Source organism: Melanaphis sacchari, unplaced genomic scaffold (genome assembly GCF_002803265.2).
Source record: "Melanaphis sacchari strain LSU unplaced genomic scaffold, SCAv2.0 Contig4_pilon_pilon, whole genome shotgun sequence".
Classification (NCBI taxonomy): domain Eukaryota; kingdom Metazoa; phylum Arthropoda; class Insecta; order Hemiptera; family Aphididae; genus Melanaphis; species Melanaphis sacchari.
In genome coordinates this window covers 6,572,038-6,589,367 of record NW_020271335.1, presented here as the reverse complement: position 1 = coordinate 6,589,367, position 17,330 = coordinate 6,572,038, and the positions used below count along the sequence as shown (strand labels likewise).

The window sequence follows — 17,330 nt, the reverse complement described above, 5'->3', positions numbered from 1 at the left end:
CAATCAGAATTTTAAGTAGGCATTTACAAATGAAAACCATATGATAAATAAAAATAAATGTTACATTAGTTTAAATTAAATTTTTTTTTCTATAAATTAAAAAAAAATGTATTTTAAGATCAACTAATAACGAAACATTTGTTTTACTTCCATTTTTCGTTATATATACTATAAATTATTATTTTGAAGTTTGAGATCTGTAACAAGTTGATAATACAAATAAATATATACCTATTCATATATTTTTATGTCATTAATGTAGTACTTGTTTCATAAGCAAAGGATTTTTTTTTTATCATACAATTTATATTTATACGCTATAAATTTAATTAATTTAAATTAACATTAATTATCAAATTAATTTTATAAAAAACTAAGGTGAAAAAATATATTTTTTTTTCAATTGATTTCTGGAAAGTATTACGCGCAAGTTAACTTGAAGACTAAATTTAAATCGATTCAGTAATTACTTTTCACATTCTTTTGAATTCTAGAAAAAAAATTTTAAACTATTATATTTCCTGACAATAATGGTAAATATGAAGATGTTTTCCGATTAAACATTTGATTTAAACATTTAAAAAATATATTTTTAAATTATCTTTAAGTTATTTTTATTAGGTACTTATTACTATTACTTTTTCAAAATTAAATACAATTACTTTTAAATTATTTGGAAAAATAGTACCATATTGTTTAGGTTTGGTTACAATTGTATAAATTTATATATCATTTATTATAATATTAACTATTTATTTAAAAATATGTATTATATATTATAGTACCTATTACATAATATAGTAATTAATATTATTATTAAAATGTTTACAGGACATATATTTTACTGTTATTTTTTTCATGAGAATTGTTTTTTTCTTCTTAATTAAACTTCAATGAAAATCAATGTTGTTAATCATTCTATATTGTATGTATCTATAAATGTGTTACGAGGTTCGATTTTGTTTTATGCAGGCTACATATTATATAACTTATAATAGGAATAATATAATATGCAATAAAATACAGAACATATTTGAATTTTGAATTTTTACAATATTTCTAAGTTAATTATATTAATTAATAATTAAAAGATTACTAAAAATAAATTAATTTAACGATTTATACAATAATACTTTATTAAATAACAAGGTGCCTGCTATGTCTACCTATCCACCTATTATATTTTTTTTCCATTAAAATTTAAAAATAATTATTACTTGTTAGTAACTATGAATGCAATTTTTCCAATTAACGTATTTTAAATTTATACATTATTACATAATATGTATACATATTAGGTAAATTTTTTTTAACTTTTATTCATTATAGGTACTTATTTATTATATAACAATATTATATTGTTACAACTTACAATCACTGTTTACATATTTTAATAATATTATCTTAATTATTATTGTTTTAGTTGAATAATTCTTGATTTGCATGTGTTATAGTGTTATAACATATTATAATTATATCTTTGATATTTTGTAACGCTGGACTTTGACTTTGGACACAAGTGCACAACCCTCAATTAAGAAATGATCCACCCGTTTTCTTATTAAATAAAATTATTACTGTAATTTGTTTTCTTATATTATTGCTTAATAAAATATATAGGTAGCGATATAAAATGTGTTGTATAAAATTATAAAATATTTAATACATAAACGTATCTTAAGGATATAGGAAACTACTGAATTATGAAGATAAAATGAAGGTGTATCTACGTATTTTGTATTTCTAAATACTTGAAAATTTTTCGGTCATATAAATTTTCTATGATTCCTTTTTCATATTCACGCGTGAATTGCACAAAGAATATTTATTTTTTTTATTTTTTTTTATTTTTTTAAATATTTTATTTTCATTTTCATGTATATCGGTTACATTACTAAAGCACATCACGTAGACCAATCATAAATTATTAGGAAACGATTTTAAAGCTAAGATACCAATAGATACAAAACAATAAATAATAAATAATACTTCAAACATATTATATAATGTTTTTTTTTAGTATATTTAGGTATTCATAAAAATGTTATGCTACTGAACATGTTTTTTTTTTATAATTCAATGTTCTGTGTTATGATAATTGTAATATTTGTAGTAAATTCCAAAGACTATTTACAATATTATTTTTTTTTATTTTATTGCATAATTTATTTTAATTAAAATATTAAATGAAATATTAATTGTGGTAGTTTATGAAAATAAATGCATTTTCTTCTCTATTAGTATTTTTCAGGAAGTTATTAATTATTATACGATATTATACTGCACGTATCATAACATGGTTAAAATGTACCCGAAACAGTAAATATGTTTCTATAGATGTTTTAATGATAGCACCGACTTTAGTATGACCTTTCAATTAAGTTAAATGTTGTGAATGATACCTTTTGGTTTTCCTAATATTGTTTTCACTACTATATGCTTAGGCCGATGAGAATTTTCAATTGAAACTTTATAAATGTTAATTTCCTCTACTCAAAGTACACAGATAGGAATTCAAGAATCTAACGAAGACCACTAAACTATTTCTTAAGTCGAAATGGAAAATGTATTAGTCATAATTTATAACCTAGCTATTTGAGTATTTCATCAAGATATTTTCAGGAAAAACTAGTAATATACGTACACATGATGTGAATCGGAAATAGAAATTCAAATGACATTCGAACTTAGAGGAAATTACACTCTATATAGCTAATAAAGATAACAAAAACAGGAACAAAAAACTACGGTAAAAATAGGTGTATGCGATTTATTTTCTTAGTTTGAAATACACTTTTTTAAACATGAATGATGAACATTGATTAACTATAACAGAATTATTATACTTTTATAGATTTATTGAAAAAGGATTATTTGAATTTTGAAGCATAAATATTTTTTTTTACAAATTATAGTTATTAAAGAATTTTTCGAGTACATTTTTATAAATATAAATAGTACTTATTTAGTTAGCCTAATTGAATTTGGTTCTCGTGATAAGAAATTATTATGCTATTGATCAGTCGATCGCAAAGAATATTACAAATACAAAATAATTTATCAACATTTGACATGATATAAATTTAGTATAAATATTAAATAAAGATTATGTTAATCGGGAGAATGGAAAAGGAAGTAATATTTCGTTGGTGTAAATAAGCATAATTAAATAATGTTGTTTAATATATTAATTTACATAGTTACTTCTTTTCTAAATGATAAATATTTCATATTTTCATTCTACTCAATTTTCGTTTACATGAATAAATATTAAATATCTTTGTATTCTGAAGTTTAAGAACCATTTCTTTGAGTTTTATTGTTATTTATCATAGATTTATAAATATGAGTTTGAACAAACTTATAGAGAGACCAATGTATCGAAAATATGAAGAACTGAATATAAATGTATCTTTTAAGAATTTTAAATGGAAATTATTCATCGATTTTAAATAAAATGTAGGTACTAAAGGGTACTAAAATTTTATTACACTATTTTATTTGTTTGATATTATTAGTTATGATTATGATTTAATTTTGAATAACCTGTAAATGAATTGATGTCTATGGAATACACATTTTAATAATTTCAAATCAGGCTCGATTTAATTTTGTGTATACCTATAAATTATATGTTAGTTTCATTGAAGTATGTACATAATATAACATCGATTTTTGTTAAAATATCTGTTTTCATACGTACACCTTTTAGGTTCTGAGTAGAAATGAGAAGTTTGAGTTTTGAAATTCAATGTTTTTATACTCGAGAAAACTGGTTTTAGAGTTGGTAGTAAAAAGTAAAAACAATTAAATTTATTTATTTATTATTTAAAACGTGTAATAAACATTCATAATATTAAAATAATCATATAAAACTATGATCTATACAATACCAGAATTATTATTTTTTATTTTTAGTTTTTTTTTAATACAGATTGTAAAAGTACGATTATTTTTACTAAGTATAATTTAATGACATTTGTATTCAACATTTTTTTTTTTTTTACAGGTTATTTGTGTTCTAGAGTTTTAGACGAAGACAATACGAATAAATTATTTAAATATTACTTTAGTTTACCTAAATAATAAGACATAAGACTTTTAAACTTTTGGAACATGACTGTAGTAGATATCAATTAGGAATTTACTCATTTGGTACTCACAGTAATGCTAATGGAACCCACGTATCTTTCGATGTAATGTTACAATTAGAGGCTCTATTGTTGTGCAAATAAAATTGTTATCTTTTTCGTGTAAGCATTTGGTGTTTAAAGTATATCTATAATGTAAATAATTGTTTAAGACTAAATTGTCTTTAGGATTTATTTTTATAGGTATGAATCAATTTTTATTTATGTATAATTTCAGAACAAGATGTGTAATTATCAAAATTATATAATGATACTGGTTTATCGTTTATCATTCAAAATTCAAGTAGTAAATGATAATATAGTATATGATAGTATTTTATAATGTACTTCAAATATATTTAGCTATTAATTTCAAATTTTTATTAGTTTCGGTTAAAGTTACCCTCATCAAAAACCATGAACAACAGTGACAATCTGTACTTACTCTTCATAATATTTTCCATCTTTTCACGATAAAAAATTCATAACTTACTTTTTTACTCGAATGTTTGTGATATTTATCTGGGTGCAACATACATGTGTATCTGTCGACTGCCATGAACACTAATATCATAGCATTTTGTTGTGGCAAAGCTGCCCTTAAAAGAGCCTGAAAATATGATAATGAAAATTAATAAATTGCTTTAATTTGTTAAATAACGTGTTCAATTTTTTATTAATATAGGTCATATTCGACCAAAAAAATATGGTATTAAAACAAGGTGTCAGATTATATTTATATACCTAGTATTATATAAGTAGTATAAAAAAGTTTATTTTTTCAAGAACTCACGTTCTTTGGAACAGCATTATTTCACATGTTTTTAAAATCTGCCAGTGAAGGGTTACCATTTTAGTTTTAATAGTCTATAAGAGTGTACTTTATTTTTGTACTCTTATATTATTTACACTTCTTTGTAAGTGCTTGAATTAGCAAATTTAAATAATGTTTCATCATTTACTTGATGATATTTTAACAACACGCAATATTTTTTGTATTTTACATCAAATATTACGTAATTACAGTGTATTTTTGGTTAACAACTCTGTCAAGTATTTGAATTTTCTAGAAGTATCTAGATATATATATATATTTATATAATTGAAAGATATTTGAGTAGAATTATTATTATGTTATTTGATTAAAAATTTATTCAGATTTTCGTTCAATTAATAGTACATCTAATTTAATATAAAAAATATGTAGAACTGCACTTAAAATGTTCATTATAGTACAATGTATATAAAATAATACAAAGTTAACAATTAGGTACATTAAAAATAAATATTAACAAAAATAAATAAGGTGGCTTAAAAAAAAAAAAATTGACAAATTGGGAATGGTGTTTTTTAAATGTTTTAACAAATGTTACAAAACACTTAGTTTTAGTTATCTGCACTTGCTTTTAAAAGGTCTAAAGATTGTAATGTGTAATATAAAATATATATCTGTGTTCTACACTTGGATTAGTTAAGCTAGATTTAAAATTTAGCTTAAGTACAAAAATACTAGTTAAATGTTGAAAATATAACTTCTACAATAATTTAGTTTATTATGATTATTAAATTTTTTTTTTTAAATGTGTACACATTTAATAATTAATAAGATGTTTTAATTTAAATTAAAATAAGATACAAGTACTCGGTAATTTTATAAACAAGAGTGGACATTTTTACGTCTTAATTGATATTAAAAAGATTCATAAAATAATGAAATTGTTTATTTTGATGTATATTATTATATCAATTAAGAAATTTGTATACTTTACAAGGTTAAGTTAGTTCGTACGCTTAAAGTTAAATAATATCTTTTAGCTTTTATGATACTTATTATTAATACAATATTATGGACTATGATGTAATAACTTTTAGGTACAACCAAACTTTGAGTGGAATATGAGTCTTCTTTAAACTTATTTACCTCTCATATTATAATTATATTATGCAATATGAACCTTGTAATTAATGTTAATAAAAAATTAATGTTAATTAATGTCTTTAAATCGTTTTGAAATAAACACTGTAGAACGAGTGTGTAATTTATTATTTATCATATTATTATATAGTATATTTCGAGTTGAGTTATAAAAGTTGTACTTTTGAAGATTACAGTTAAAGGTACGCTGTACTCGAAAAGGATGGCTCGTCAAAATGATACATTAGAAAACTGTTTATATAAATTACATGTATATAATACATATATAAATATATTTATATATATATTTTTAGGTAATACACCTAAGCGCTGTGCAAATAATATGATAAAAGTCTGCGCGACTCTATATGTACGACGCAGCGTGACTGGATGCGGTGGCGGAAGTGGTGGTGCGGTCTCGATGAATCATGTCAAAGCCGTGAATACTCAAAAGCAATCTACTCCGACCGGTGTTGAATTTTAAAAGGCCGGCATGTAAGAGTGATTACCCGATTAACTGCTAAACGGAACACGCAAGATGCCGAAATTACGTTGAACTAGTGGGTTATAGTTGTGAATAAAAAAAAAAAAAAAAAAAAAATAAAGAAAACCATTTTCTTTTTAAACTTTTAGTAGAATCAATTGTACCCATGTAGGTACATCGCGCATTATTATGGTATTCGTTAGTGTTAGTTTCTTCCGGACAATGAGCTGAATGTTAAACAGCTATTGTTACATTTCGAACATGTATTTCTCACATCGTCATCTCTGTCTTCGTTCAATCTCTTCGATGCGCTGCGCTCGCGCGTATCGGCCAAGTCTGCACGCGTGAGGTTTTCCATTCCGATCACGGTCCGCCTGGTAAGTTAATATAGACTCGAGTGTCTATCACTTTGTAATGCGTCGTGTATAGGCCCTGTCACTACGTTATCATAACTAAACACCTACAGGCTATAGCTGATATTCAGTAAAATCTGTTGAATTTGAAACAGCTTATAAGTTATAACTTGTCTTTTTCCGATATATATTTACAAGTCTATCGGTACAAACTACACTGTCGGCGGCATGTCTTCTGATATGTTTATACTAAGGAGTAAGGACATTAATCCTTAAAAATTATTTACGAAAATAGTTGTAATATTGACATTTATTATACTTGGATCATTTTTAGAAATTATTAAATATGTTGATAAATGAATATTAATTACCAAAATTTTCCAATCATTAAATTCACCACACCTTTCAAATTCATAATCATTGATCTATTATTTTTGGCACATAGTGTCAAATATATCAAAAATTACTCGTTTGAATTTAAATTTTAATGCGTCAAAGTTTTTAGGAAAATAATTAGATAAATAGAAAAAAAAGAGGGTGTCATTTGCAGAACAGAAGTTTGCATCTCCATAGGATACTTGGACACATATTGAGTTGTATAAAATGTCTCGATATTTTGAAAAATTACACTATCGAAGAAGAAGAAAAGGATGAGCATGTTTTTATATAAGTATATAAACATTGTGTATGTATTAACGAAAATTATGAACATTTAGAAAATAACTATATTTTATAATAAATATCTAAACTAATTTGAATTGTTAGCAAATGACTAAAATATATCTTTTATTAGGTACATAAGACACATTACCGTTTAGTTTATTAGGAATATTGTTATAATTAAAAACTTTACCTAGGAATTATGTAAATTTTATTATCGTAGGCGACGTTATATAGTAAGTTTAATGAACGATTCTTAACAGTTGCTATATTATTATTGTATCTTCAATGAGATAGCGAGACTGGACTCACCTCACGCGCATGGTATATTTGCACGTATTGTAAAATTTAAAACTTTAATTATTAAGCACAGGAGTTTTAAAATGTAATAGTAAAGTGAAATGTAAAGATAGATAAAAGATAAAATAGGTTAAATGGGAATTCCCATGCAAGACATAGTAGGTTAAAAATCACCCATGGGTATGCATGCGTAGTTTCCCACACGAATAAAAACTATTACGAGTAAAAATTTTCTTTTTACTTTGTTTAGAATTTTATAGGCTATAAGACTGATAACTTAAAATGTAGTTGGTATGGTAAAAATTGGTCTGTTTTTGTATTGCATCAAAACGTTTTTAATTCAATTTTTAATTGAATAAAGTCTATTATGTAATGAAAAAAGATGCACAAATTGTATTTATTTTGTATAAAATAAGAGAAGTCTAGACTCTAGATAATTGAGATTATGTTACAATGTTGTATAACATGGATATACATATTGTGCAGTACAGAAAGTAGGATGTTATTTAGTTTTATTTCTGTGCAGAGATAATTATAATATACATTGGTTTATATTTGTTTAATTAGGAATTTATGTACTGGTGTCTTTATTTTCGTATAGATATTTAAATAATATGTAACCATTTGTCTATTATGTTTCGTGTGGGAGCTTAACAAAACTTTAATAAATATATTTGTAATATGTTACTTGAAATAATATCATGTATGATATAATAAATATTTTTCTAATTGGAAATAAATTTTAATGATAAATAATTTATTTGTTTGAAAACAATTTGTATTTTTTAATACCACGAGAATTAGCCTTTGATCATATTGCTTAGTGAATATTCATATTTTTAGAAATTTTAGTTTGATTTTCTAAATTTATTGGGAATTGTCATAAAAGAGTAAAAGATAGGGTATAATAAGTATAATATAAATTCTTTTACAAAACAGGCGATTTCATTATTATGTCCAATCAGCCAGTCATTATTGATAATGTCTAATCACCATCATTGCCGGTAACATATAAAGACGAATCGGTATATGGTTCAAAAATAAGTCATCTTTTGTCGTTATCGTTCACATAATCGCTTTATTGCGTTTATATATAAATCGCTGTAGCCGGTCATTTTCACCACCCTTATAGTAGCTTCTTATAAGTTCATTCGTCATAACGAAATTATTTCGATCTTTTTCACTTCTTTTATTATACACAACGGACCGCGCCACACATATTATACAGTGTATAATAATAATAATAATAATAATAATAATAATAATAGTAATAGTAGGTATAATATACATCGACACGATCGTCTATTTGAAAACTCTGTCCGCCTACCCATCGCCGCCCCTTAATGGGATCATAAGAGGATTTCGATAACGCGATCGCGATGTACCGTTCGAACGGTTTCGAATGTACATCTCGTGGGAAATATAATACCGCGCTGAAAAGTGTCTTAATAATTTCCTTGGGACTACGCGTAAAGGCTCAATACGTTGGGTATATAGTCATTTAGATAGCATTAGGTACCATATATTCGCCTTGCACTGCAATATAAGGAATGGTATGGATTTAGCAACGCTATTGGAAATAGTTTTACTTTATATTATATAAAATATAATATATAGAAGAAAATATATGGTAGAGGGGAGGTTAGCTTGATAGATATAGGAGAGAATTCAAACTACTATTTTGGACCATATATTTATATATATATATATATATATATAACATATATGTAAGATCATTATATTTGATATAAATAAATGGATCTTAAAAGTAAAATAGCGTGTTCAATCGTTACGTTTTAAAGTAATATCACCCGCGAAGTCCTGTTTAGCGAAACTATATTATACAACGGTTTTAGATATTATCTAAATTTATCGTTGAATAATGTACAATAAATTATAATAATATATTAAATAAGTATAACAACTAATCAATAATCGAAAAAAAAACAAAAATGTATAGTAAACTTGTAATACACCGTTTGTGATGGGTAGAGTTATTTGTTTTTACCAAAACTACTAATAATGTAATGCGCAATATTGATTATATTATAGATGTGTGTAAAACTCGTTGGCACTTGCATATTATATTAAAAAAATTATGGTATTATTGTGGGATTTAAAATTTTATAATATTTTTATCTTCTATATCGATTTTTTTGATATTTTATTTCATCAACATCGCGTGTTTTAAAATCATCAAGAGGTAATTTGAGTTAGTATTTTATTCAATAATTAGATTTAAGTTGTAAGTTAAATTAAACGCGAAGTATTTAACATTCTGATATTACATACCTAAAAGTATTTTAATATTTACATTTTAATACATTTTAATTTAGTCTACGGTTGTTCATCATCATAAGTCATAACCAGTGTTGTTCAAAATTGTTGTACCGTTACTTTTGGAATAGTTTGGCGCCCTTTTTAGTTGGTTGATTCAGTTATTTAACGGATTGAAAATTAAAAGAAAACTATTATAAAAACAGAATTTTTTTTTTATTGAATAAAACTTTAAAAAGTATCAAGGTTAAGGAAACAAATCAATGTTCCATTTTGATTTATTTAGTGTAGTTTACACTTTTTTTTTACATGATTTTTCGCTATCAAAGCATATGTTGAGAATAAACTAGTCGATTATATATAAAAAAAAAGTTACAAAAATGGGATAGTCATTGCCATGTAAATTTTTATTTATATTTTATACATGTTATCATAGATTTATATTTAGTTATGAAAATATTATTATTTAAGTAATGTTTATTTACAGCAAACTAAAAATCAAGTATGAGAATAACAATTTATTATTTTTTTTCGTATAAATGACAATAGTAAATAAATATAATAATTTTATATTTTATTTAAGTTTCATGATATGTAAGTGATTTATCTCACAAACGTGACGTGGATAAGAATTGTGTATAAATCATATTTTTTCTTATTAACCGTTACTATTGTAATTAAGTTACATGTAAAATATACTAATATTTATTTATTTTGAAAAATTAAAAGACTGTCCAAAGTGAAATGTAATTTAAAATTTATTTTATTTATTAATTGCATAATATATGTTAAATTAAATTATTTATATACATTTATAAATATAAATATTACACTGACCAATACACGAATTATGAACTTACTTGAATTTGACATACGATTTCCGAATATGGCCAACAATGGACTAAAGCTGAAAAAGCGGCTAATGGTGTAACCAATAGTCCAATGGCCAAGTCATTGCAAGCGAGCGATGTCACCAAGTATCGAGGCTGGAAAATGGGAATAAAATATGAGATAAAAAAATTATTATTTTTATTACACGTGTAATATATGGTATCTTTACATTCTATGCCATAAATTATTATGTATTATAACACAGATGAATAGAATATTTTACCTGCGGGTGTATAAATTTCGTATATTTGTCGCTGTTGATAGTGACTATCACCATAAGATTAGCGACGAGTATGGCTACTGTAAGTAACGAGACGAATGCACTCTCTGTAATACCCGATACGGTTATGCGAAATAATAGACCGTTGGTGTAGATACGCGGATGCCAGCAACTGCTATTGTACAAAAGTGGAGCTGTTAGCACTGTTGATCTGCCAGCCCTCATTTTGTTACATGGTTTTATTCTTAAAAAAATACATATTACATAAGTAAAATGAATGCAAATGTTTATACAATAATTAAGTTATTGTTTATTTTCTCTAAGAAAAACATTGAAATAATTACTACTAATTAAAATATTTGAAATATGACGGATCTAATTTCTCAAATACTCAAGTAATAATAAAACAAATATAAGAAACAAGAAGTATGATTTAATAACATTTCTGCTTTGTGCTTAAAGTATAGTCGTGTAAGTATCTATCCACAGTAATTTATTTTATTAATATAATATTATATTAATATACTCTTGCGCATATAAATATTTATATTCATATGGATATTAATATATTCTTTTGTAGCTAAATATAGTTAATGCTACTACATTAACTAGGTGTTGATATAAATATATATTATTTACTGTGTGTGATGAATATATATATTATATACATGTATTTATTATTAAGTTACTGTAATATGTAATGATTGATTGTATTTTCATGTATATTCATATAATATTACGCTACAATATAGATATTAATAATATTATTATAATATCAGGTATCTATTTACTATGAGCTAGACCGCTAAACTACGTATAATATATTATAATTTATACTGTTATCGTATTGAATATTATTATCATAACGATGATGAAAAAAAAAAAATTGTTAGATTTATCGACTTATTTTTTTTTGCAGTGTAACGAAAATACATTTTAAGTAGGTACTTTATAAATTTTGTTCGTATAAGTTGTATTACATGTTATCTTCATCTAAAACTTTGATCATTTCCGCATGCATACCATCCGGCTAAATAGTTTTAAATATAAGCTCTTTTCAAAAGGAATTAAATACTTTTATAATTTACTTTTAACAATGTTCCACGGAATTTTTTTATTCTCATTTTTTATTAGTTGTATTTAAAATAATTAGGCTGTAAAACTTTTTGGATATTCAATAATGCGCGATAGGTGGTTTTTAATACTTGATACTTTTGGCAGAAAGAAAAAAAAGAAGAAATTATTATTATTTTTCTGTTAGGTTATAATATTCAGTACAAAATAAAATATGGTCATACCTAAGTTTAATTTTTTGTTGTTGTGATAAACGATTTTTAGATCTATTTTATATTGAAATATAATAATATGTGTTGACATATTTAAATATTCACGAATAATATTTTTTAATTTTAACAAAATAGTAAATATTGTAATTCATTGTTAAAATATTAAATTTTATTTAAATTTTAACTATAAATATCTATAAAAAAAATTGTGTTTGTATATTTTTAAGAATTTTTAGTTTCAGTATGAGCTACTAATGAGGCATCTTATATTATATTTTCAAGGCTTAGCTATAAAAATTGAATATTTCATAAATTTATAACTACGAAAAATTGATTTACAAGTTCTTGTGATTTAGAAAAAGGTTTAATTGAAATTGTTTACTATAAAATCATGTATAATAATATGTATATTTTTAACAATTTTTTTACTTTTTAATTTAGCGAAGAAAATTTGATTTTCAATATTGAAATTTAAAACAGAAAAATAAACTATAACACAAGAAAATCAAAAATGTCTATACATAGCTCAAAAATATTTTGAATATTGTATAATGGATGAAAAACGTTTAAATAGATATTTGGAAACATTTTTAGTTTATTCGATTATTTGTCCTTAAGTTAGACGTTAAAAAAACAAAAATTCTCATTTTAAATCTAATGAAGGATGAAATCACCAATAAAATAAAAAATTAATTTTTCTACAAAAAAAAAAAATTAAATAAATAAATAAAAAAAATACCACTCATCTTTTTAAAATCAATACATTTATTGATCTGCTCTGAATTAAAAACTGTACAATAGTTATCTAAACCAATGGTGTATTTGTTATGTAAGTCAAAATTTCTTAAAAATTAAAATAATAATTTATTTGTTAGTAAAAGTTTGATAAAAGTACGATAATATACTGACAGATAAAAGTATTGATTATTAACAAAAATATTACAGTAAAAAACTTAATTTATTAATTATGTTCTTGTTTTAATCTGTACTTAAATTAAACTAATTTATTTACAATATAACTGGAAATTCATTTTAACGTTTTATAATCAAACTCGTAGTGGTTTGGACGCAACTGCAGTATTTTTATTTTTATAGCTTGCTATAGCTTAAAATTTTCTTTTAAACACAAATGTGTTAATTTTAACGTCATTGTTGAAATTATGGTAGATACTATTATAATAAATTATATTTATTATAATAGTATCTACCATAATATTAAATACATTTAAAAATAAAAATTCAAAATGCCCGAAAAAGTGAAATGCCAAAACTGAAAATAGTGATAATAAATATTATATTGTTTCATTTATCTTATTTATAACCTATATGTTTATATAATTGTTAGTTAAATATCAATGGATTATACATATTATAAATGTTTGGTAGATACTTGACCTTTAATTTGTATATTATGCACCCTTGTAACACCATAATTCGCAAATAATTTAAAATATTTTATTATTTACAATTTTAACTCAATTTAAAATGTATGATTTGATATAAACTAAATACTGAAATTATTTTATTTTTTTGGGGATAACCAAATAACTCATAATGTTAAAGTATAAAATGTATATCATTTATTTAATCTAAAATCATAATAAGTTTAAAATGTTTAAACGTATGTACTAAATAAAATGTATATATTATTTTTACTAATATGATTCATATTAAAATTTTTATATATTTTTTTTTGTTTTTGATTTTTAATAATTTGATATTACTATGTCATCGATTAGGTATACAGAATAATTTTACTTTCATCAATTATTAGGTATGTGTTTTTCTATTTACCTTTGTAAAGAATTCAAAATATCATTCCTATTTTAAAATAATTACATTGTAGTACTTATTGCAGAATTGTAAATTAGATACTAATTACTATTAGATCTTAAGCTTAACAGTTTATACTTTCAAATTTTATAATTCTTATAATTTATAAGTAAATAAAGTAGGATATCCAAATACGAAAAAATCGAAATATATTTCTCCTTCCCACAATTGAGCTTTAATTCTTATCTATTTGGATTTTAGATTATGTTAAAGTCGATTTGAAATTAAAAACATTTGAATTATTTTATTTTAATTTCTTTTAAAATAACACAATAGGTATATTTTTAGTTAATATAAATTGATTGCACTTGTATATGATGATGCAGTTGCATTTTCATAGATAAATCATTACTTTTAAATTATTTTGTTTCCTTTAAGCCATACATTATATATTTATACTTATGAAGTTTGAAATGAGACTATATAAAACATATGCATGACATGCATGTGCTGCAAGGCAAAGACAACGTTTTAGTTTTGATTGGATAATAATAATATAGAATAACATTTTGTCGTGAAAGTTTAAACATTACAGTGTAATATAAGTTTTTTAAATGGACTCAAGTTTTTCATTTTGTGTATCAATTGGTTCACAATAAATAATCAAGCTTCTTATTTTATATAAACTGACAACTGTCAACATTTGTTTTGATGAAATAGTAAATCATCTACATTTTATTTAAGATTTAATAAAGTAAGAATTATGCGTCTTATATGTAATGGTATAGTATTTAATGATGGGCAACGATATCGATAATTTGAAATTATGTCGTTGCACACCACTAATAATATTGCAGTGTTTTACTGTTTACTGATGACATTAAAATCATTATACGTATAATGAAAAATATAAAATCATAAATAATAATTTATTTATTTTCGTCAAGCTTTATTTATAAATTTAATGTAGAATAAATACATATTTTATATTTTAAAATATGAGACTTGCGTAATAGAATTACTTAACAACATTATGTATATGATAGAATAAAATAATACAATGTACAAGGAATAAATGTTTCAAAGGAAATCAGTTAAAACCATGAATACTTAACTAATTTTTTCTATGACTTGTTAAAATTGTTTTGGTAGTTTTGAAAATAAAGAAAAATAAGAGTATGCAAGTATCTGTCAACTATATAGTCGGCTATTTATTTATTTTATTATTTTTTTTTTTTTTTTGATAGATTGTAATTAATAAAAAATTAAATTATGTATTGTAACTTAATTTGAATTGTTCATATTACCTATTGTAAATTATAAATCGAATATTTATAGATAATTTTTTTATTGATTGGCTATTGCAGTTGCCAGCCGTTTACTATAAAACTTAGACACATATGTATTAACTTTTAATCCAAAAGCAACGATCAATAAAATTACATTTAAAAACTGAATGTGATTCTGAGGTGAGCATTATATCGGAATATTGTCGGGTTGTTTTTAAGATGGGTATAATTAGTAATTATACAGGTGTGCATTGTAAATGATACTCAATTTAAATGTATTCATAACTTTCCTGACAAAAAAATAATAATAACGTATACTAACAACTTAAGCACGACAGTCAACAAATTCATAGTTTTTTTTTATCCAGGCTTGTAACAATGATTTGTGACCTATGAGAAAGTAACATTAACTCTACAGAAATACATACAACGTGGCTCCATTATATTTCAAGAAGACCCTCCTCTTTTCGGACTTTTATTATAACTCTTCGGGTTCGTCCGTATTATATACTTTTTTCTTCCGATGTAACCCGGTTATATTCACCGAATCGTATTTACGATTGTCGGTGCTCAATAAAAAATGTCATCGCACTAGTAGAACACGCGTTACTTTGGCGTGAGAGGTAGTCTTAGAAAATAGAGAGAAAGAGTAAACTAGAAAAAAAAATTATCGTTTTACGAGTGGGCGGGGATTATATTATGTACGTGCAATGCAATAATATAATGATATTATTTTTATTATAGAAAATATGGATTAGTTGAAAAATGGTTACGTTTCATTTCATAAAAATAATAGTTCTTACTTTTTTTATAAGTTATGTATAAAATGTACTTATGTACGTAAATGTATTATTATTTTAATTTAAATCGCTATAAATTTACATTGTATACATTTAATTTAATAACCAATAAATTTACGGTTGTAAATATGTAGTCTAAAATAAGATATTAGAGGATTATCAGCTATTAGAATAATAATAAAACGATGCAAATAATGAAAATGTTGAGTATGCTGAATAAATGTTTAATTTTAAGTATTTTATTTTATATATAAATCGTACTATATAGTAAACCATTTCTTAATAAAAAGTTATGTGTTTATTATTGTGTTAAAATTTAAATGGTAAAAAAGATTTTTGCGATACCCTTTACGTTAAGTTGTTATACTAATCAAAATTTATATATTCGAAATATCTTCTAATAGCATGTCTTAAAAGTTAAAAGTATAAATAGTATAATATTTAAGTGTTAACTATTTACATAATCATTTACCACATATATATGTGTGTAACTATAATAGTTAAAAGGTTGATAAATGGCTATAACTTTAGAGTAAAATATAATAAATATATACTAAATACAAAAAGTTCATGCGAGATTTCAACCAATATATTTGGGAACTAAAATGTAGCAATAATTTAAAATTTATTCTAGATCGGTGAAAACTATTTTTCGAAGATAATAAAATATAATTTATGAATCTATCTTAAAAAAAAAAAATATGAAAAAAATTTTATATTGACTTATTGTTATAGATCGTATTAATATAACACCTTTTCGTAATACTTGTCAAACTTTTATCTTAACGGGTTTTTATAGAGTAATAACTTCCAGCTCATTTAGTCGATCAATAACACTTTATACTTTTTTTTTTTGGACAAATGCCATTTCCAAAGAACGCTTTATAAAATAATCTAATTAACTGTAACCCTTTTTTTAAGTACAATTAGATATTGTCAATTGTTTTGCGGA

The 17,330-nt window shown here is 23.5% G+C and overlaps 1 protein-coding gene across 2 annotated transcripts in view; it reads right to left on the bottom strand.

Moving 5' to 3' along the window:
• The window catches only part of LOC112598885 (trace amine-associated receptor 1), a 55,386-nt gene that overhangs the window by 4,966 nt on the left and 33,090 nt on the right, over positions 1-17,330 (bottom strand). For both annotated transcript variants that reach the window (XM_025345544.1, XM_025345545.1), the window contains exons 2-4: positions 11,234-11,474; positions 10,980-11,105; positions 4,624-4,740 (exon numbers count right to left, since the gene is read on the bottom strand). In XM_025345544.1, the coding sequence (XP_025201329.1) occupies positions 4,624-4,740; positions 10,980-11,105; positions 11,234-11,455 (465 nt within the window). In that variant the 5' untranslated portion in view covers positions 11,456-11,474. The remainder of the gene's footprint in view (positions 1-4,623; positions 4,741-10,979; positions 11,106-11,233; positions 11,475-17,330) is intronic.